This window comes from Trachinotus anak, unplaced genomic scaffold (assembly GCF_046630095.1).
Source record: "Trachinotus anak isolate AG129_WGS33_773 ecotype Australia unplaced genomic scaffold, CSIRO_AGI_Tana_v1 ptg000014l, whole genome shotgun sequence".
Lineage (NCBI taxonomy): Eukaryota > Metazoa > Chordata > Actinopteri > Carangiformes > Carangidae > Trachinotus > Trachinotus anak.
In genome coordinates, this window is record NW_027273865.1 from 20,162,442 (window position 1) to 20,186,492 (window position 24,051).

General features: G+C 41.7%; 1 protein-coding gene and 1 long non-coding RNA gene across 9 annotated transcripts in view; both read left to right on the forward strand.

Moving 5' to 3' along the window:
• zbbx (zinc finger, B-box domain containing) overlaps positions 1 to 1,853 on the forward strand; it is a 49,696-nt gene extending 47,843 nt beyond the window's left edge. For 4 of the 5 annotated variants that reach the window (XM_071496671.1, XM_071496667.1, XM_071496666.1 and 1 more), the window contains one exon: positions 1,560 to 1,853. In XM_071496671.1, coding sequence (XP_071352772.1) covers positions 1,560 to 1,638 — 79 coding nt within the window. In that variant the 3' untranslated portion in view covers positions 1,639 to 1,853. Of the gene's footprint in view, positions 1 to 616; positions 1,523 to 1,559 lie in introns of those variants that run through there. The other variant, XM_071496669.1, reaches the window with a different exon arrangement.
• Positions 1,854 to 3,890: 2,037 nt separating this feature from the next.
• The window catches only part of LOC139632062 (uncharacterized), a 236,961-nt gene continuing 216,800 nt past the window's right edge, over positions 3,891 to 24,051 (forward strand). For 3 of the 4 annotated variants that reach the window (XR_011693491.1, XR_011693492.1, XR_011693494.1), the window contains exon 1: positions 3,893 to 4,591. This is a non-coding gene — a long non-coding RNA (uncharacterized lncRNA). Of the gene's footprint in view, positions 4,592 to 24,051 lie in introns of all 4 variants that reach the window. The other variant, XR_011693493.1, reaches the window with a different exon arrangement.

A 24,051-nucleotide genomic window follows, 5' to 3' on the forward strand; every position in this document is an offset into this window, starting at 1 on the left:
GCACACAAGTTAATGCTGTAACACAGCTTTTCACATACAGTAGGTGTGCATCAACTGATGTGTGTGTCTACAATGACCTAGCCTTATGTTTACCTCATATCCAGACGACTATTCATCATTTATCTTCGGTTGGACTCAACTGCTTCCAGCTGCCTGGATGTGCTTTAGCATAGCCTCAGTTTATTGGCTGTCTTTGATCTAACCTTGAGTCAGTGCATGATTGCGCAGCAGTGTCACATTAATATTTGGAAAGTGGACTTCATTTTCTCATGTAGAGTTTACACAGCACAGGATTTACAATGAGCTAACAAGAAGCTTTAAATTGGTTATAAAAGTTAGGCATCTGAGATTGACCATTATTAGCTGAGAGACAGAGGTATATTTACAGCTTAGTCTGTGTTTACTGGACTGATATTGTAATATTAAGATTGTAATTTAAATGTATGTATATATTGACATTTACCATTGGACTCACTCCTAAACTGAGCTGTATTTAAAAGCCATACTTTTGAATATGTTTGAAAACATGAGAAACATGCAGTATAATTGGTTCTTTATGACTATTTTAGCTGATTTCCTGTAAAATCTAAATGTCAGCTTCTGCTCTCGTTAGCAGGTACACTAAGGGCAAGGAGTTCACACAGAAGAGAACAATTTGAAGCCTGATGGGGGTGTGTTAGCAAGTCCAAAATGCATGAATTTGACATCTTCACATTAGCTGTAGATGATGATACAAGCATTCTGCAAGTAAGGTAGACCTCAAAAAGCACAGTTCAGATGTTGACTCTGGATAGTGGACTTAATAATGAAGAAGCTCAGAGAAGAAAAAAAAGCAGTGATGCTTCAGAATATAACTGATTACTGATTGAAGTAATGAAATACCAAATCTTTTAACAGACATGACATAAAAACATATATACAAAAGAAAAATAAAACCAGGGCCACTTCACCTGTTGGAGGATCTCTGCAGGCTGAGAACAACTCCTGCTCTGACACCAGGGTCAGATCAGGTGGGTGGTGTGGGCGGCATTGATACGCCTGCTGTCTTTATAGAATCCAAAGATAATTTGTCCTCGTTGCAGTTGAATGCAAAGTGGGAGAGGCTTCTCCTAATTGCCTCAATAAAAAAGTGTGCAGGCACCTTCGGTGCAGTAAATTGTACCTCCTCTATGTGAGTGTTAAAAAAAAAAAAAATAGTCAGTGCCTTCTTATTTACTACATTTTTGTTTTCATCTTCCTGTTCTTTAGAGGCAAAGACATTTCATCCACAAGTCAAAGTATCTAACTATGTGGAGTTGTAAATTATTCCTGAACTGGATTCAGATTTGATAAAATACTTTCTAACTCCATAACCAGATGACACACCAACTGCACTTTCAGCGGGTGGTTTGTCTGATACATGTCACAAATGCTTCTGGAGCAAAATCAATGAATGTCTACATCTGAAACTAGTTAGAAAATGGTTTAGTACATCTGTCCTTTAATCATAGGCTGGAATTTTAGTGCTGTGTAGGTCTGGAGGATGTTCTGTCTTTGATTGGTGGCTTTGTGTCTTGCAGGGACAGAGTCAGTGAGGAACAAAAGGAAGAGGAGGAGGCTGCACAGAGAGACCGGCAGAGTGTTCTCTTACTACCCTGAAGTACACATGCACATATACATATTTATGAGAGAGTAAAGCAAGCAAAAAGACACAATGGATGTAATTTAAATTGTGTTCACGTGGTATAAAGGCTGGCGCAGATGCCCTTTAACCTCAAACTAAATCTCCATGGAACTGTTGTTGTGCAAATAGATGAAAATGTAATGCTTTGAAAAACATTGCTGGCAAGTGATTAAAGACTGTTTTGATCTGAGTTATGATTTGTCTATCTTTTTGTATCTGTCTGTTTTCTGTGCACTATATTTACATTACTCTAGTGTATGGGAAGCAGCTGTGAGATAAAAGCCTGCAGATGGATTAGCTGAAGGTACAAAACAAACGATCAGACAGGCAAAGGATGAGGACAGGAGGGGAAGACAAATGGTGACTTTGGTTTACTTCTCACCAGGAGTCTGCTTGGATCCCTTTGGCTGCGTGTTTCTAAGTGTGTGTGCATTTGTGCATGTGTGCTTAGGGACAGACTTTGAGGGACAGTTGACTGCTGTGCCAATTTTACCTACTGGGGTTAGGGAGAACATTCTCCTGTGTTGTCTCTTAATAAGGTTAGGGTGGCACTGGATCAGGTCAGAATGTCTTTACACACACACACACACGCACACACACACATATACACACACACACACTGAGGAGGCTCCTGCAGGTGATAAATTATGTTTGTAAGGGAGGGAATAAGAAACCGTGCCAATGGCTGCTGCTGCTGCCATCTCTCTGTATGTGTGTGCAGGAGTTGGGGAAGATAAACACCAGGCTCTGGAACTGGTTTGTTGTCTCTGTGGTGAATGTGTACATGCACTGTTGGTGTGTGCGAGTGCGTATATTTGTGTTTTTTCTCAGTTCTGCTGTTTTGCATTACTCCCCACAGCCAGTCCCAATCTATCATAGCTGCCACTGTCCTCAGCTGAGTTAACAACCCACCATCCGTAACATTATCTCCAGCCGATGTGGATGTGAGGATCAAACAAGGACAGACAGGTAGACATGGGAGAAAATCACACCTGGATTACGTGCTCAAACAAACACACAAACTCTTAGAGGCGGATTGGATGTCAAAGATACAAACTTTGTGATTGAATTCAAATTAAGGTCAATTTTTTGCACTGCATGTGGTTGTGTATGTTAATTGGGCATGTGTGCATGTGGTCCTCCTCTTTACTTCAGTCACTTTTGGAGGGATATAAGGGTATTTTATTTGTCCTGACGTTAATCGCTAGGAGCGGACAGTGAAAGCCCTGTAATCCAACAGCAATCACCACAGGACTGATTGATAGCATAGGGACAGAGAGAGAAAGAGCGAGAGACCAAGCGACAGAAAAGGAGAGAGAGAGGTGAAAAGGTAGATCTTTGTTATTGTGTCCTTCACTTGAGTTTATCGCTTACTGTTTAGTAGAGGAAAATAACAGACATAAATCTGATGGATATCGAACCACTGGGCTGGGTTTAAACAACTCTGAGATCTGTGCACTCTGTCTCTCTCTCATTCTTTCTCCCTCTCTCTCTCTGTCTCTCTCTCTGTCTCACAAACACACACACACATGCATACAAACAGGGACAGGGAACGGAAGAAGAGAGCTGACCTTTGTTAGATTTGGAGTTGCCTGTGATGTTGTTGATGCTGTCAGAAAGACAGTGAAACTGGAGGAGTTGACATTTAAGTCCATTATATTAACTGACCCTTCTCTGGAACTGAGTTCAGACTGGGTGTGTTGCAAAAAAGCAGACAGACAAATATGCAGCCTTATGAAACTTCTTTTTGTTTTTTGTGTGGGCAAATTTTGTAAACTTTTTTAAAGTGAATTTTGGCAGAAATCTTTTACAACACATAATCACAGTGGACATTTATGGACTAATGCAGTCCCCTCCTAAGAGTTGCCATATTCGTTATTTTGGTTTTCGTAGATTATGGTGTTTTCTTTTGACAGAAAGTTGCACAGTGGAAACATTTTGTTCCGCTTCTGGCTGCATGTCCACTTGTTTTATGATGAAAACCCGTTCAATTTTCCTCACACAGAATGCCCTGAAAGGACTTCCTCCTTCACAGAGTCTCACAAGTCACCTCCTGCGAGCCGCGAGGGACAGCAGCTGCATCCATGTGTGACAGTTTGAGTCCGCAAATAAACTGTGAAATGGGTAAAATAGAAGAAAGGGCACTCCTGATGTAGAAAGGGATTGTTTTCCCTACTTGTTATTCACTTATTTGCCTTTTTATGAACTCTCAAGGGAATCCACTGTCAGTATTTTACTGCAAACTTGTTGTCTTCTGACCTTTGAATGCTGCCCTGTCACTGAAAAAACATGTTTATTATAGCTGGGGCTTCAAGTCAGTGCTGACTTTTTATTGAACCAAGACCACGATCTTCCATAACTTTAACCAACTAATTGCTTTTTACCTAAACATACCATAAGTTGTTCATCATGCTTTAGTTGCTTCAAGTGAATACTGTACGTTAAATTAAATGCCAGCCACTCTTCTACAGATGTACAGATTCCACATGTTGCCTCTTCATTGAGAATGTTTCTTTATTAACATTTCCTTACTGCCTTGATTAAAAAGCTGTAGCCTATTCTTGGCAGCATTATAAAGTCTTTATTTCAGACATGTTGGCTGTTGCAAATGAGCTGTACACAGACAGTGTTGTTTTAAATAATGTGATATATTTAACCAAACACTTTGACACCGATGCACACAATGCCTAGGCCTATATAATATGACAACAGAAGTATGTGTGCTTTCAGCAAGAAATCACATGCAGTCATTTTTAAATAACGCCGGTAGTGTTTTAGTAGAAAAGGGAACCTGAGTTTCGGGAGGGAGGGGGCGCAGAAACCAAGCGCACACCTGTGCACCGGTCCGCACCCACGGCACACCGCAGGTAGCTCACCATGCCATGCGGGTGAGTCTGCAGCTGTTATATGAGCTGCAGCTGGCAGCAGGTAAGAGCTGACTGGTTCTTCAGAGTGATGTTAGCGGGTTTGTCCCCATATACGTTTTGTGTGCTCGCTGGTCCGACAAGCTGATGTGCGGAACAAGACGTGTGTTCGTGTTTATTATTTATTCATGCGGGCTGCTGATCAGTCTGTGGCTTTTGTGTAGGCGGCTGCTGCCTGTCGGAGGTAGAGAGGTGACCTTGCTGCTTCATGCTAAGATTTGATTTGGCTGTGGGAAAACAACTTATCCATCTATACAGACAATCGTCAATGCCCTTCTGTAGCAGAGAGAAGGGCATTTTATTGCAGTCTGACATGTTAGTGAGGGTGCTCTGAGTTTGAGCCTTTAAGATAAAGAAAACATGTTGATATTCTGATGATATAAATGGCTCAGAATATTTTGTCACTAGGACATTAAGCTGCCATATCAAAGTATTTCCCACATCTGGTATTCAGTCTGTGTATGTGCATGCATGGATGCAGGGAATGCACTTCTCCCTAGTTCCTCTCTGCTGTTCAACCACAGCATGATTACCGTTGACCCTGACAACACGCAGGGAGAGAAGCTTTGTATTTTACCTAAACACCTCCTCAAGTACATCATCGCTGTATGAATGACGGCCTTCTTTCCTTCTGTGGTTGTCAAGTTGGAGGTATGTTTACTGCAGGAGTTGCCATCTAATCATGCCCCATGTTGTCCTTTGGAGCCTTGCTGCCTCATTACAGGAGAAGGCGAATACGTGTTGTCTGTCACAGTGAAATGTAGAAAGCCTTGTGGCTGCTTAGTTTGTGCGGGCTGCTGTATGTGTCTACCCTATTATTCCCTGGTTGGGAGTAGATGGAGCAGTGACGTGTATCACAGGTGTGGGATGACTTTGCTGGCAAATAGCGAAAGATAATAATGGGAAATCTTGTTTGTGCACATATGAACACCGCATATGCGGGGCATAAAAAATGCACCACAAAGCATGAGCTTGGAGTGTAGGTAGATAGATGCTCTGAAGCCAAACAGTTTTATTGCTTCAGAGCCCAAAGGATTCCATATTTCTCTGACTTTAATCAACACAAATCCCTGTTTCATGGACATACAGTATTATTATGTCTGCCTGACCACCTCCCAGCGGGCTGCTCACATGTTGCAGCCTCCCCGGCTTTAACTTTGTCATGGATCGGTATTACTTTAAAGGTCATAGCCCCATCTGTACCTTAATGACCCCATATGCTGGAGATGGAAGTACAGTACACTCTGGACAGAAAGGTCAGATGGAGAAAGTTATAATGGAAGGGAGGAAAGAGGGAGATGAAGTGAGAAAATATAAAGAACAGAGAGGTTGGGAAGGTGGCTGATAGAAATTAAAGTAAGGTGAACAGAGGACATGAGAGAAATGGGGCGGGTAGACTGCTACCTACTTTGATAAAGAAATGTATTTTCCACCCTTTTTCCCCCCTGCCTCCCTTTACAGGTCCACACTTCTCTCCATCCTTCTATCCATTTGTCACTTTTCTCTTACAATTATTCCGTCACTCTTTCCGCCACCATTTATTTATAACTCCTCCTCTTTAGTCCTCCCCTCTGCTTTCTCCTTCATACCCATTTTCCCCTTTCCGAATTCCATCTCTCCTTTTCCCTTGCAAATTTTTCCTTTTCTTACATCTTCCTCCACTGCGGTCCTTTCATATTCCCACCTCTTTGTTCCTTCCTCCTTTAATCCTTCCATTCGTCCCCTCTCCCTCATGTTCGGCGGCAGGTCCCGGCGCCCTGGCAGAGCCACTGGGACCTACTGACAAATCGATACATCACTGTAATTGATTCTGTCGGGGCCTCAAAGTGTTTAATGAGAGCCCTCCTCCTCCTCCTCCTCCTCCTCATTCTTGCACGTGGGCTTTAGTGCAGTCCAGTTTAATGGTTAATGGAGCGGAGGCATCCATGTGCAGCGAAGTGCTGCATGGGGTGGGTGAGGGGGTTCGGGGGAAGGAAGGCAAGTTTGTGGTGTTGTGGGTGCGTCAGAGCAGTTCCCCAGGTGATGGGTCAGTCCAGCGGGGTAATTAGGAGAGGTGAGGGCTAGATGTAAAATGTCTTGTCTTGGGAGAAAAGAACCATCTGCAAGGTAGCAAGTAAGAGAGAGAGAGTGTGTGTGTTCATGAGTGTGTGTTTGTAGGCATGTGCTCATCTGTGCTTTTAGTTGCTCACAGTGTCTCTTTGACCACAGGTTTTTGGGAACCAGTTGGTTGCAGCTTGATCAATTACAGCCTGCTCTGCTCTCTGACCCGCTCCTGCAGAGGATAACCAGAGGCACACGCAGATGGCAGGAATAACATTACAAGTGAACCAGCAGAGTTGAAGTAGAAAGGGCTGAATTTTTTTTTTTTTTTTTAAAGGGGTAACATGAGGCAAAAAAACAAAGCAGAGGCAGTCAAGATTAAAGGACATATCTGTTTTTCAGCTGAAAGAGCGCAAAAGGCCAGAGAGCAGACGAGAGTAGCGGGAGAGATAGAGGGTGATGGAGTGTGTTTGTGAGCCTCTGCTTCTTTATTGGGTGTGTGTGTGCGCCCATGTGCATGTGTGTGGGGATGGGGAATCTTATGGACAGTGAATCATTAATATCAGCAGCCTGTAAGACACTAATGAATAACATGGGAATATATCAGCTCATCGTTTGCTTCTCGCCTCTTACCTTCACTCTTCACACGTGTCTCTCTCTCTCTCTCTCTCTCTCTCTCTCTCTCTCTCTCTCTCTCTCTCTCTCTCTCTCTCTCTCTCTCTCTCTCTCTCTCTCTCTGCACTAGATTTGTTTCTTCCGGCTTTAATGAGAAACACCTGTTAGAGCTCTTCGTTAGTTATCCCTTGTTCAGGCCCCATTAGACTTGTAGTCCCTCTCCTCTGTATCCTCTGTACAGCATGTGTGTGCTTGTGTAGACCTCAATTATAAGAATACACCACTTTTGCTGATGGCGTTTTTGCTGTTTCAGAATACAGAAGGTGATGTTATGCTTAGTCATATTTGTTAAAAATGAAGTGGCTTTTCTTGTGAATGCTGAAGATGCACAAGGATCCCGCATTAAGCTTCATGTTTGTTCTGCAGTAAATGTAAACATACGTATGTTATTTATGCAGACTGCTGATGTATTCGTGATAGTGGCTGTAGCATGCGGTGTATGTTGACTTTCCAGTAACTGGTAGTGTAAGGACTTACAATTTGAAATTCAGTGTTTACATTACAGTTATTAATCTCTGAAGTTTGATGGTGTGATCAGCTCAGAATGAAATTTACAGTACACAGTACACCGAATTAGCTATTCGAAGTTCCTTTTTGCAAATTGTCCATGGATGCTCAGACGGCTATCACTGGATTACTGAAATACTGAAGAAAACTTAAAAACAATGGCTCTCATTCACATTGAATGTTATCAGGATGTGTTTCTTGCCTGTGTGTTAACATTCGACTGGATGATGACTACGATTTCCGACTCAAATTCAGCACATGTGGTGTCTTTACTAACGTCTTCAGCTCTCTTATGTTCCCACATCCTGTAATTTCATGATGAGTTCAATTACCGAGGAGCACAGTGAATATTTCGTTCCCCACCTGGTTTTGTTGAGAGTTGCAAGGTGTTTGTCCTCTGCAGCTTCACTGTGAGGTGAACCCTAAATACACAATATTGTGGAGGCTTTGGATCTATTTAAAGGCACTTTTGATGGAAATGAGTAACTAAAGTCATGTAACAAATAATTTAACCAATTACTTTAATTGTTGAGTAATTAGTCAAATAATGTTATAACCTTTTAGTGAGTAATGTCACGGGTAATTGATTACTTTTTTCAAGTGACGTGCCCAACGTTGTGCCTATGCATGAAATTTGATTAGAGGTGTGTGAGGTGGGCAGAAACAGAGGTGGGTGTGAGTGAAAATAATGTTCCATTTACATAGATAGGGATCCTGCTCCCAAGCCAATGGGGTTCATTAACTCCCTCATGGTGATGATGATGAATGTTGGCCTATTATAACACATGAAGAAATGGAGCAGAATAATACCAAACTGGATTCACTTCCCTTTCTTCCTGTCGTCCATTGAGCTACTCTCTGTGTTACATTTCTACATTTCTCTGTTTTCCAGCCCTTATTCATTTACCGCCTTCACACACTGCCTTTTACTGTCTCTCTCGTTATCCTTCTCTTGTTCATATCGTCTTTGAATATGTTCTCCTGCTATCATTTCACTCTCTTCATCACGGTTTCTTTCTCATTGCTCTTTTCGTCTTTCTGTCCCTTGTGCTCGCTTTTCTGTCGCTGTCCTCACACACACAGACACATCTCTGTCTTAAATATGCATGTATGAGACTGCCAATGAGGTGATTAATGGCTTGTTTGTTTGTCTGTGTGACTATACCCATTCCCCTCGTCCTAGTTAAAGATATTTTTGCTGATTTAGCTCAGCCCCACCCATGTAGCGCTGTTTATACAGCTGATTCTTACAATACAGTTCTTGCTGAGGGCTGTTAAGCCGATGCTCTACAGTAGTTTGATGAATGTCTCTAAACTTACTTTTTGATGGGGATGGGATGATTATTTTTGTGAAATTTAGACATGCCCAGAATATTAACGAAGCTCCCTGTGAATGCGTGTTGTTTCTAGGTGTGTGTTTGTGTGTGTAAAAATGCAAGCGTTTGCTGTAGTTCACATGAGTTTTTGTTTATGATTTGTTGTCCTAATTATGTTTCCCAGAAATGCTTGCGTTCGTTTTCATAAAGTTGGGTAATGATTTTTTTTGTCTACTACACCTAGATTTGGGATAGTGTCAGGAAGCTCAACAGAAATGGAGACAAAGGGAATAAATTCAAAACTCCTAATGAAGGGTATTTGTTAAGTCATCAATTGATATTAGGATGAAATGTTTACAGTTTTGGATAAAATCCTTAGGGTTATTACTGTTTCAGATTTGAATTATCATTAAGACCATACTTTCAAAAACTAAATTTAGCCACAATCTCCCAGATGCAGGCGCAGCATGAGCTTTATTTTGTTAATGAAAACAATGGGGGAAGATCAATTACAGCACTCTAGAGATTTTTCAGCCTTCTAAGAAGACGACAAAGTCTGAAGTGCGGCCGTTTGTTGGTTTTTATGAGCGGGCTGAGGGGAACTTGAGTGGAGGTGGTCATCCTGTCTGTAGAACATGTAGAAAGAAAATTGCTGCAAAAGGAAGCTGCACTTTGAATATCATGAGTCATCTTTGTAACCACTACTTTACAGTAAATGTAAGGTAACTTGTAGCTCGATGCATGATGTTGCATTGCACTACTACTAAGAATAATAATATTTCATTTGGTATTCTGAGGCATGCTGCAGGGCAACCCAATACTGCTAAAGGTCTTTTGTCCTTATCTACAGTGACACAGACACTAGAGCAAGCATTTTAAAAAACAGACTGCCTATACACCCGCATTAAAAGAGAACTCACTGCAGCCATTTCATATTGCTTCACAAAGGACATGATGCCATTTCAAATTGTTGAGAGACCTGGCCTTCTGATGCTGATGAAGGTTACCGTACCTCACTACAAAGTCCCATCCCCAACATTCGCCTCCAAGACTGGAGTCCTAAAGCAGGTTAAACAACTAGGTTAAAGCTGATATTGGAATGTTCATGGTTTGCTGCAACTACTGACCTCTGGACCAGTGAACGCAGGGGTGATCAACCCTAAATCATATTACCTCACCCCAGATTGGCATCAGTTGGTTCACAACATCAGCGAGAGCAGAGAATATGCTGGAAGATCAACAAGAAGGACATGGTCAGCAGAACTACAGACAATGAAACAAACATGATAAATGATTTTGAAGAGTTTGCAGGTACTTTGGCAATAATTTGAACCTGGCCATCTCAAAGGCTGTGAAAACAGAGTTGACACAGCAGTCAAGGCTTACCGGGATCTGGTCCAAGGCTTCTCATGGAACTGGAAGAGAAGGGCAGAAAAACAGCCACATGTCACAGAAGGCTATGATCGATGATGTGGTGACCTGATGGGGGATCTACACAACAGACGCTTGAGTGTTTCCTCAGCCAACAGCAGCCAGTCTGTGCAACACTGGCTGGAGAAAGAGGAACGTGGCATCTGATGCCCAAGGATATCGACAGAGGTGTGATGGAGCAACTGTGCCAACTCATTTAACCTCTGAGCTAGTTCACAGATGGACTTACCTCAGAGACACAAGTGACACTGTCACCCATCCAGCCTGTGCTGGACCACATCACCTGTGAGGGTCTGGTGGAAAAGGATAAGGAGCCCACCCTGACCGAGGAGATGAGAACGGTAATGACAGAAGACCTTAACAGCAGATACACAGAAGGCAAAGAGAGTCATGCACATGGCATGTTCCATTGACCTCTGCTTCAAAAGTAGCTTTTTAGATGATCCTTAGTTTGCAATAGTTGACAGCTGTGTCTAGGAGGCCTTGAAGCTGGCACCTGCACAAGCAACAAAGCACCAGCAGCTCCTCCAACACCAACACCCCCAGGGTGAGGCTAGGATCAGAGGGGAAAGGCCTGGCTGGCTTCACCTGTCTGTGCCATCCATTTCAGCAGAAGAGGATCCACTGGTGTGTCGATGGGGTAATGCAGCAGAGCTACCTCATCTTGTCAGGGCTGCCAAGAAGCTGCATCCCAGCATCAAGTGTGGCAGCAGAAAGACTGTTCAGTGCCAGCAGGTGCATTGTCTCTCTTTGCAGATCACTGCACAAAGTAAACATGATCACATTTGTACATTGAAATCTCAAGTGAACAGAGATGCATAGATCAGCAGCGCCTTTTTTCTTTTTGAAGGAGAGAACAGAGAGACAGTCACTGCTGTGGATTCGTTTACATATGGTTGTATTGTATTGTTCTTACGTGTACTTCTGGTCAGACACCACCAGTGTTTTGAAAGATCGGATGTCATTACTTGAGCAACGTGCCATCTTTTATTTTTGTTTTGTTTTCTTTGTTTATTAGCCTTTGTTCATTTTGACTTAAGAGAGTAAACAGAACAAACATTTAAACATTCAGAAAGACTCACCCTCACACCCCAAATAACACCAAAGGGTCATTAAAATTAAAAAAGAAAACATAATTTTAGATATTGAGTTATACATATAAGTTGTAGTGACCATAGACAAGAATCAAAATGAATTGAGTAATATGCACAAGTAAAAATATATAAATGATAGAAGTTTGTATTTCCTTACATTTACTGGAAAATCCTCAGGGTATATGTGAAGTAGACATATTTTATATTCAAGAGGATCTACACTTTCACTCAGTTTAGAAATGAGCTCTTTCCTTGGTACTGCACCTACCTACTTGAATGCCCTGGTACAGGAATATGCCTCCTCACGACCGTTGCGCTCCTCTAACGAACGACGCCTGGCTCTGCCACCCATTCGTTCAAGGCAATCCAAACTCTTCTCTCACGTTGTCCCCCTTTGGTGGAACACACTACCACTTCCTACCAGAGCAGGGGCGTCCCTCTCTACCTTTAAAAGACTCCTGAAGACCCAGCTCTTCAGAGAGCACCTTCTCTCCTAGCACTACATAGCAAATCTACACTTAAAGAATCGTCACTAGCACTTATTGCTGCGCTAACACTTCTTATCGCACTTAACCTTGATTGTTCCCCTTTCTGTAAGTCGCTTTGGATAAAAGCGTCTGCTAAATGACTAAATGTTAATGTAGAACATCTGGAGCTTTTGACATTCCGACATGCAATTAAGACACACTGCACTTAATGCAGTTGTTGGGAATCTGAGGATTCTAATGGTGCAATTTAACAGGTGTAAAGAAAGTTCTGAGAAGCCATTTATACTTTTACAGGTTACATCTGGTATTTATAGTTTGGAGTTTTCCATGGTGCCATCTTTAATGTCAATGCACATTTGTTATGGTTTGCATATGTTAACATAGCCATTACCTTATGTTATAATTTTAATGTTTATGCGAATAACATAGCACAGTGCTGTTAAGTGTATTTGTGGTTTCCATTACAAAACTTGGTGAAACGATTTCAGTGTGTGTATTACTACTTTTTGAACATTTTCCTCTCATTTTAATGATACTACGCTAATACTGATAACATGATGATCTTGGTCACTATGATGATGATATGAAAATTTCATTCTGGTTGATCTCTAATAAACATATAAAAGCATCTAAGATGTAGCCACAATAACAATTTGCCTCATTCTCAATGCTTCCTACAAAAAGAACAAAAATTGTTGAATTTTTTGCAGTGCATCATTATGAAAAGCTTAGAAAGCTTCTCTCTACATATTAAATTCACAGAGAATAGACTGGAATGTTTTTTTTCCCCTCTAGACCCTTCTGTTTTTTAAAACCACTCACCCTGTGGCAGCAGCCCTTCCCAGTAAGTACTGGGTGTGAAGCAGGGTGCACAGTGGGAGAGATCGCACTGTTTACAGTCAGCACCATCCATGTTTTGTATGTGAAATTACCAGAGAGTTCTAGTAGCCGGGGCCTTTACAGTATTTACATCCACAGAAAAGAACTGTTGTGACAGGTTTTTATTTGATGACCTTTTAATGTCTTTAATCATATTTTAGCAAAGAAATCTGAACTGCTTTTGATGCGCTCCTCTTTGCTGTGTAAATGTGTTCTTGCTGTTTGATGTGATCCTAACACGTCATGTTGTCTTGGTATATTAAGCATAATGCACAAGTATTTCTGTACTTAAATTTCAAAAGCATTAGCATGCTGTGAGTGAATGAACTGATTATAGGGATTCCACTGAACTGAACTCGGTGTGAAATTTTGTTATACAGTACATGCTGGTGTAACCCAAAGCGCTATCCTGAGGAATTATGGGGATGCCAGATGATTCTTCATTATGTTCAGTGAAGTAGCAGTGTGCCCTGCACAGAATGTAGTGAGATGGAAAGTTAATGTGTGGAGGTTTAGAAAGTCAGTGGTTTTGTAGCAAGTCTGACTTTCAAGCAACAGAAGCACGTAGTCTGGGGTTTTGCAGAATTGTCAGATATTCATGTTTTTGCCAGCCTGTTTCAACCCAGGGCTTTGTTGCTGTTGGGGAACCATGCTAACCACTGAGCCACTGTGCCACAATACAACAGAGATAATGCACCATAAGGCATAAATGTAGCTGCATGTTAAACACACCTCTATCTTTCCAGCTCCCTGACTGAATTCCATATAAATATACATATACAACTATTTTTGTGTTTCACTTTGTGTGCGAAAGCGTGCGTACGAGCCTGTGTGTCCCTGTGTGGGACGACCCTGTGGAATATAGCGTGTCTGTCTGCGAGAGTGTGTATACAGCTGCGTTTGGTGCAGCGCTCTGTTAAGGCTAAACACACTTAAGGCTAAACAATCAGCGAGTAAAGTTTCCTCGCTGCTGTCATTAAAGCTCCACATAAAAGCTTAAGCTGCTTTTATCCTTCTAAGGAAGAAAGGGAGAATGTTAGCACGTAATTAAGTTAGATGAAAGGAGGGGAATTAGAGGCTTCCTCCTCTTTAAACACAAACGACTTAATCAGAACCCTGGGCTAAATGAGAGACAGACGGCTACATGATCATGGGGAGGATAAACACCCCTCTCCTTGCCTCCATCCTATTTGCTGTCTCACTTTTCTTCATGTCTTCATTATCTCTCAAACCTGCTGTACATCTCTTGCTGTCTGTCTGTCCACCTCCCTGGATCTTGTTCTCTCTTACCCTTTTGTCTAACCCCCCCCCCCCATTCAACCTGTGAACACCATCTCCTGTTCATTAAAAACTATGCACGAGCATCTTTTCCACCAAAGTTCTCCTCTCTCCCACCCTCTAGTCTCTCTTCTATTTCCATCTCTTTAACTATATTTTAAATTTCACCTCTCTCTCACTCGCACCACTTCCTCCTTACCCTACCTGCCCCCCCTCAACCCCCCCACCCCCCCGGAAAAACAAAAGTCAGGACCTTGAATACACCAGCTGTTGGGCCCTGATGTATGATCCCTTATTGATGCCACCGTTCCTGACATTGATCTGTTTCATCATGGATGCCCGCAGAGGACAGAAGTTTATTTTTAAAAGATCCTTATAAAGACTGGTGTGAAGGAGGGCGAGATGCAAGGAAGTGCATCAGAGGAATAATAATAAAAAAAGCTTCTGAGATAAGGATTTCATTCTGAAATGAGATCCACCACTGCACCAAAGCGACACTAATCAATACTGATGAAGTTATTAGATATCAGAGGAAGGTCTTACAGTTTGCAGGCTGGAATGTCTGTAAATGCAGAACATTTAAACAGTGGAATAAGATTTTAATCAAATCTGATGTATTGCTGCAGGTACATTTACAGATACATTTAGATGTACTGTATGTGTCTGGGGTGCTGAGCTCTAGATGAGAAAGTTGATACCACAGAACCTGGCTAACCTTTCCCCCTGTGTCCAGTCTTTGCACTCAGCTAAGCTAACAGGCTGCTGGCTGTAGCTGCGTATTTACCATGCTGACATGAGAGTGCTATTGATCTTCTCATCTAACTCGTGGCGAAAAAATAACTATTCCATCTAAATAAATTAGAAATGACAGAAGTTTGTACGATTTCATCATTTTTTTTTTTTTCTAGCCATGTATTACTTTCCCAGTTCCCCAGTGATCCCAAGTATCAGATCAAGGGTGTGTATTGATTATAAGCTTGTGCCTCAGTACAACATTCACACATGGCTGCTTCATACAGTTATTTCCCAGTGCTTATTATTGTGACCTAAAGGCATGTCAGGCTTTTCTGCCACCGGTGTAAATATGTCTCAGAAATACTGTCTGTGTTTAATTTAGATCATAGTAGCATGAGAGGTGAGAAATTGAAATTCCAAGGTTACTACTGTCCACCTATTTGCAGTCCTCAGGTGGATATGAAGAGGGGGAGAGAAGCAGAGAAGAGGAGAGGGATGGAAAGAGGAAGGTGAAGAGGGAGTTGTAGAAAATGAGGAACAAGGGATGCTTCTGTAGGATGAGAAGAAGACAGACAGATGGAAATAAGGATGGAAAATGCAGCTATCAGAGTGAAGAAGCCGGGGATGTTACCGCTGATGGTTTTCCTGGATATTTTTTCTTTGTGATGTTAAGTTTCCTTTCATTTGCAATGGGAGTTAACTCACTTCCTGCTTTTTTTCTGCTCAGTTTTTTTTTTTTTTGTTGTTTCTCTGATTGCATCCCTAAGTAAGGCGGAGGGTGTGTGTGTGTGTGTGTGTGTGTGTGTGTGTGTGTGTGTGTGTGTGTGTGTGTGTGTGTGTGTGTGTGTGTGTGTGTGTGTGTGTGTGTGTGTGTGAGACAGAGAAAAACACCACACATAAACCTCAGAGAGGAAGAGGGAGACAGTTGTGTTCACGCTGAACTTGCATGATAAAAGCACACAAGTGCAGTTGTCCCGCTGACTACACCACACACAACAGCGCTGCACTGGAGAAGCATGTGTGTTTCTTTGTGTGTGTGAGAACCTATTTGTGTATATGTGTTTTTGTGTGCATGCTTTGTTTCTGGTGTGTGTGTGTGTGTGTGTGTGTGTGTGTGTGTGTGTGTGTGTGTGTGTGTGTGTGTGTGTGTGTGTGTGTGTGTGTGTGTGTGTATTCCAGTATGAAAGCCTGTTGTCCCACCAACTTCACTTCAGACCGGAGGGAAGCCATGAGACTGCTAATTAGCAGCACAGAGGGAGGCAGCCCCAGCGGCCAATCAAATCTGCTTTTGAAACCAGTTCCCCCTGAGACGCCATGGAAACGGGGCGACTGAGTAACCGAGGCAATGAGATATGATGTCATCTATTTAGGGGTATAGAATTACTGTAATTTTTATGTGAGATGAAATTTTTTTTTTTAATTTTTACTGGATGGATTCAAATGCCAACATGTCCCTGTCTGGTGCCACTCTGTTTTTCTGACAGCTCTTGGCTCCTCTCGTTCCTGCAGTCTTCTCATTTGTCCATTTGGTGTTTTCCGAGGGGAAATGTTGAGAAGGGAGCTCAGAGAGAGACAGGTTCATTCAGAGTGCATGTTGCAGATGAATTGTTTTTTTTCCACAGTTTTGAGTCATTCCAGCATAGATAGCAGGAGACAAATTCATGCAATCGTGTGTGTATTTGAACTACAGTCCTACACTGTACTGCACTATAGGTGCTAACAGTACTTTCCTTGCTTGCAGACTTGCTGTAAAGAGTGTGTTGCCTATAGAATTCTTGATATTTACAAGGAGGTGAACTGTGCAACCCATTCAGAGCAGGAAAAGACACAGTAGTCTACCTGGGGATGATTATACTGTATAATACAAAATAAACACAATTATCAGAGTGATTGGCATGTGGTGATATACTGAGAATTAGTGTGGACATAGAGGACAGGCAAAGAAAGTAAGATAACGTTGCAGTGAAATAGATCGATGCAGTCCATCACTCTGAAGGAGGTCACAGTCTCTTTGTCTTAAATGAGGGTTCCTGTGTCTGTGTGTGTGTGTTCTTGATCATGTATACCCGTTTGTGTGTGTGTGTGTGTGTGTGTGTGAGAATTTGCATCACCATGTGAGGAGTCAGGGTATAGATCATTTCTCAACGCAGGATTGGTCTTCGATTTCCACTCTTTCTATTATTCATCTGCTCATCCATCTATCCTCCACCACAATTACAAAGGTCAAACTGTCCTCGTATGTACTGTACGCACACACAGAAACTCATCAATAGGCATTAATGCACTGATGAATAATGTGTGTGTCCTAGAAGAGCAATACCCATGCAGCACCCCTCAAATTACACAGCTTGTAATATTTTACCAAGCAGATGTTAACTCTTCTTGAGTGGCAGTGAATCCTAACCTCTCTCTCAAATTAGGAGAACATTTCACAGGTCTGAGTTCAAGTTCAGTCCTTTTTCACATCAGATGACTCCTGTTATACTTCCCGCATCTGCAAGTACACAAGGGTCCACAAGGGACCATGATGTAAATTTTGTCATCAGAGGGTGTACGCAAGGCAATGTATGCATGTCCATGTGACCTTTAATTTTTTGTGTCCGCACCAGTAATAGAAGGCCACCAACTGCCACGCGCTCCTCAGGGCGGACTAGAAGAGAAGTACAATAACAGCTAAGTTTCCATGGTGTCCACAGCTGTCCGTGTGCATCAGCCAGGGAGTATGAATGAAGCCTTAAGTGACTAGCTGAGGCTTCATAGGTCCTCTTTGTTCATAAAGAAATATTCAAACATTTTTGGAAATGCAATTTTCCGCTTTCCTGCTGAGAGTAAGAAAAGGAATATACCACTCATGTCTACAACTTGTAACTCCCTGTGAAGCAACAGTCATGTTAACAGTCCTTTGAGCTTTGGACACAGCCCCCCCCCCCTCTACCAGAGGTAAGCTGACTGACTAGTAATCCATAGGTAATGGACAGACATGAGAGTGGTATCAATATTCTCATCTAACTCTTGGCAGCAGAGTAAATATGGGCATTTTCCAAAATGTCAACCTATTCATTTAATTGCACAAGGTTTTCCTTGTTATTTTCCTTGTTGTGTTCAGCCTCTCCTGGGTACAGAACTATGGAGGCTGCAGTGGAAATAATTAAGCAGAGCTCTGATAGCATTTTAAGAGCAAATACACAAGGCTAATCCACCTACTCAGCATGGAAACCCATTTGGAGAGAGAGCAAACTCAAGTCCATGGAAAATGCAAATGATAATGAGATGGATGACATGCATGGCAGCATGTGATAAGGAACATTTATTCTTTGAACAGGCTCGGCCCAGATTTCTTGGGGATATATTGCGCTACACGGAGAAACACAGACTTCTGAATGAATCACTGACATGGAGGGAAAATTTCTACATTAAAAAGGTCACTTGATAATACCAGTCATCACAGCTACCCCCTAGTCGACCAAGCGCAAGTTGATGAGAAGAGCCTTGGTCAGCCAAATTCTGGTTGGTCATAAGACAAAAAAGAAAAGGAAGTGGCACACTGGATACTCATCATTACACTGCTGGTCACTGGTTATTGGACAGTAATTACATATGTCAGGGAGGAAATCCGTAAATGTGGGATAATTTTGAGATGACCCCACCCCAAGAAGGTAACATGCAAACTCTGCAGGTAACCATTCACCCATCATTTGTAGACCTAAAGCATGGATAAACATGTATGTTTCTATATATTGTGTTGGTGTTACAAGTTCATAAGCCGTGTGATGTTTTCAAGTGTATCAACAAAATGTTCTCGTGCCTTGCTGGTTGTTCCGACACATTTAAAGTCGATACTGCTTTAGAAGGTGTTGTTAACAGGTGGCTTACTTTGTGCACATTTTCAGGTTGAGTTTTGAATTTCTCTGTAATGTAGCACAGTGTTGACAGTGTTACTTATAACATTTTTTCTCAGCCCTCAAACCATTTTGCCCCCCAAAACTAATTAAATAATGAAGTCAATAAAAGTGCGATGACTAGTCAACTAATGGCTTGAACTAACGACTACTCGTCGACTCATAATAAATTTTGTTGGAGGCACCCAACAAAGTAGCTTGACTATTCACATGTGAAGTGAGATTAAAGTTTGGCTCGGTTGAGCTATAATCCCAACAAACATTAACATGCAAGCAACACTAACATTAGTAATTGTAATCCTGTTAATGGCCACATGTCGATATTAAGGTAAATGCTCACTCTCCTTTAGGCCTCCCAAGAAAGATACCTGGCTGTTCAGCTGCTCAAAGCTCCAGCTCCTGGTAAAAAAAACAATTTTGTAATTGTACTAGTAGTGTATAGTGGGTTTGTTAGAACTTTTCACTGAAAACAGCTGCTGGCTGCTGTTGCTGCTGCTGGAATGATGGACATGGTGAATCCAAACCAATACAGTGAAGTCACAGTCCATGGAACCAAAATAATTAGCTGAAAGATACAGATTGAGGTAATTCTCAGTCTTTTGTCACTAATTGCTACTACATTACTCTTTGACATTTTATCTATTTTTGATCTATTGTTAATATTAAAATATTGATTAGTGCAGCTTTCAGTCAAGCTGTGAAGTTCCAAATATAAATGTATGCCTGTAACTCATACGGTCTAAACATATTTATTTATTCATTGAGGTAAAATAAATAAGTAAAAGTTGAGTGTACACCTGTTGAAGGTCGATTGATGAATATGAACACACACACACGCACACACACACATTCAGACTTTGTTCTCTTTTTAATTCAGAGGCCACGGCAGTTAGTAAGCTGATAGACAGGTTGCAAACAAACAACTGGGGGCTTCTACTTCTACTTAATACAGCAAGTTGTGACTGCTTCAACAACTGGTTTGTTAAAAGGTTGTTGCCCAACAAAGCTGGTATGTGCTGGAGAGCCACTTTCATTTTCACATTGTTCACAATGTTTTGCTTTTGTAGTCTAAAGTTGAAGCCTTTATGTTCAAGGCTTTATCACGTTTCAAAACTTCCAAGGTCTGTTGAGTTGTACGCTATCCCCCTGTGCTTTTGTGTGAAGTGGCAGGGGTGTGCATTTATAATGTGTTTTTGTTTGTGTGTGTGTGTGCACATACAAGCGTGTATAATGAGTGTCTGTTTACATTTCATTACTTGCATGTTCAAGTGACTGAGTGACAAACTGCTGTGATAATAATTTCAAAACAGTGTGTGTTGTTATTGTGTTAAGATCTTTGTGAGTCTGTGATTGGGGAATTTTATTTTGTTCCAAAAACACTACAGAAAAATAGGAAAGTCACTTGGTATCATTGCCAAGATCTATGAATGTCTTATCTCAATGATTCCTAGTAGAGGTGGGCGGAAGATCATATGTCAATCTTTTTGGGTGAGTCGCAATCCACGATCTGAATCACAATCTGCATCCTGTCTCCGCTCTGATTTTTATTTTGAAAGTCCCGACTGGAAGTTGTAATGCGTATCATTCCGCCACTTTGATGCTTCCTTTGGATGTTAGCTTGCAGCATTCTTCACCCACACTGCTGTCTTCTTTTGAAAAATTGTGTCACAGCCAATCACACTTTTTGCTTAGTTCATATGGAGTATTTGTCTGGACAGTGCTGTTTTTTTTTTAATGAGGTGATATATGTAAGTGTTTTGATTTGAGATTTTATTCACTGCTGGCCGGCTCGTCCGGGCTTGTCCCGCCTTGTCCTGCCTTACGTTTCGCTGCCTGCAGGGCAGAACAAAGACTGCCATTGCCGGCTGCAGTTAGCAAGCTAGCTGTTTAACAGTCGACAATGGGCTGGTTAGTAGCAATTGAACTTTTTAAAAATTAAATATCTAAATATAACACCTTTTTAATGATGCAATCTATAGAATTCATTTGAAAAGTAGATCATATGCCTAAGTAAGATCATCAGATCATCCACCCTAAATTCCTAGTCTGTTTGCAGCTGACTTCTGTATAGAGACGACTACCTGAGAGGATCCCAGTAGTGCTGATCTTCCAGCCTATCCTAATTGAATCCTGGTGTGATAGTGTGTCAGGACAATCAAATCAGTGGAAGTAAAACTGCATTAACCTGTAAGCACATCGACTCAAGTAAAGCATAAACACAGCGCAGGTGTCTGTATAACAGCATTACCATCACTATATGCATCTGTCATATTTAATGTAACCTAATCATCCACATTGATATCACACGCTTCTACTGGACGACTCATGTGGTAACCTGCCACTGCCACAATCCACTCACTGTTTCGCAGCCACGGTTCAGGGCTTCTGGACAACAGTCCTCTTGACTAATCCTGAGGAGCACTAACATTACTCTGGGCTTGGTTCTAATGAAGGGTGTGAGGGGATCACCTAACGATAGTGATGATAATCTTTATGCACTAGTGGTGGTTCATACACTTTATTTATATCTTTATTTATTCCTCTTCCTCTGGCATCGCTTTTCTTACACAGTTTAAATATGCCCACAATTTGATACATTAAATAAAAATGCACCGCATTTTACCATGCAGAGCTTAGTATGCAGAATGAAAGCTACTTGGAACAAAGAAATGTTGACACTGTTGTGGTGTACTTTATTGGAAAATGTCACAGTCTTGGATGGGAAGGTATTTAAGTCAGAAACCACTAATTCAGGTTTCTCCCATACAGCATAATGGTGACCCAGTTTGTTAAATAGAGTTATTATAAGATGTGACACTTCATTTTACTGCAAATATATTTTCAATGTGTCTAATTTTCAGTTACAAGTAGTGTTTTGCGGTATTTTTATTTTTTTTTTATCATGAAAAGCAGGTGTGACTAATCTAAATATATGTCAGCTACTACAAGGCAATGCATATCCAAGTGATGATTGATTACTGCAGTTCCAAATCTGAGAGCAGAAAGTGGTGAGAGAGAATCACTCCTTGACATAGAAGACTACCTACCATTATATTATGTCCAGGCCACTGAACATAATTTCTGTCATTATTCGTCCTTCCTGTTGTAAAATTTCTAGCCTGGAAACTGTCTGAGCTTTCTGCCTGAATTCGTTTCCGATCCTGTTTGTCCCTGACCGGAGATGATTGCCTCTTGCTAACACTCTGCTCTGGAATGCTCTTTAATGTTCCGCTTGCATTCTTCCATCCTGTTCATCCGATTCTCTCCCAATCTGTTTTTATTTTCTACTTCCAACCACAGACGCCAACGCTCCACTGAGTTTCCAAGTGCCAGGGAACGGCACCCCTCCTGCTAATGAATATGCCTCCATGGGTGCGTGTTGTGCTAGAGACGGGCTGGATGGTTAGATGCATATGTCTGAGACAACAACCGTCTGACACACACACATACACACAAATATGCGCAGTTGGTATCCTTTTAGGAGGGACATCCTAACTAATGAAGGCTCTCTGTTTTAATGGCAAGTCAATGAGCCATCCAAGCCTAAGTCTGTGAGAGATTCATGAGTGTGAGTTGGTGTGAATGTGTGCATGTCTGTGTGTGCGTTTTGCTGTCAATGAAAGTTATAGTAACAGACAGTTGCATAGTGCTGACTGTAAGTACTATGAATGCAGTGTTTATGGTGATTAATATAGAGTGCTATACCACAAGGTCACAGTCCATCTGTTACACTAACCAAGCATCACTTGTCTAATATCAGACCCTAATGACAGCTTGTCACGCACCTCACCAATAGATTACTGTATTATTATTATTACTATTTGTGAAATAAAACTATAACACAATAACAGGTGTAAACACATGATAGGAAAACCAAGAATACTGCCTGACTGAATGCTGGACTGATGGTGGAAGGAGCACTTTGAGGAACCGGGGTGATACGTCTTCCTCTGTGGAGGAGACGGAGCTGGAGGGCTCAGGGGAAGCCTTGTCCATTTTTCTGGCAGTGGTCACTGAGGTAGTTAATAAGGAAGCTAAAGTCAGTGAGCTTCACCCTGAGGTACTGCAGGCTCTGTACTTTGTGGGGGCTTGTCCTCAAGTGTTGCGTTGACAGTGGCGGTGGACTGGCAGACTGGGGTGGTTGTTTTCATTTTAAATATCGGAATGTTATTTTGCTTGGCATCCCCAGGGTGCTTGAAAAAGGGCCAATTGTCATATCTTGATTCAGAAGAAGCAATACAGATTCTTTCATGAATGAGGAACAGTGGACAGTGTTTACCCAGTCTATATGTGATGGAGAAGGCTTCTGAAGATGTCACTCGGGGTATCTTTAGTGAGTGTACTGTGGATGCAAGGGGTTCCAAGCCAATACTATGAGCCATTTGCTCGTTATGTAACTGGTGTCAGCGCTGGTTCGGCCTTCTTGGCAGGTCTAATCTGTTGTTAGCAGACGTTGGGTTCTGTGTTTGTGATTTTTATGGACAGAATCTGTAGGTGCAACAAATGCTATTGAAAGTGTCTGGTATTCACAATATGTACAATATACAGACTTGTAGGTACATGCTCTAGAACTCAGTGAACTGTGTAAAGACATCAGAGGGTGAACCAAACAGCTCGGCTTGGCTTGTAGACTTTATCAGAAACTTTGAACCCCATTACACCCCAACTCAACTGGTTTCTTTATGGGTCCTTTCCCTCTAAAAAATATGGTAATTGTAGGATAGTACAACAACTCCATAGTTTTTAAACTGTGCTGACTAGGTGCAAACCCACAGTGTTTTTTTGTTTTTTTTGTTTTTTTGTTTTCCCTTTACGCAGCTGAAATGAAAACCATCCATACAGAGACGCCAAATAAGGCTGAGCTAGTTTTCTACCTCAGTGCCCACCTTATGGGTACCTGCAGCATTGGACAAACATGCAATAATTCAAAAATAGAGACCCATTTATCTACTTGTCTTTATTCCACATCACACAAGAAATGTGTGGAGGGTGGTCAGTGTGCAAGGTGAAGGACTACTTCACAACAAACAAAAATCCAGTCTCTGAATCCACATAACTCTGTTTTGCAAAAAAAATAAAAACCCAAAAACTTCCTCTCAAACTGAGCCTTGCCTGTCACCCT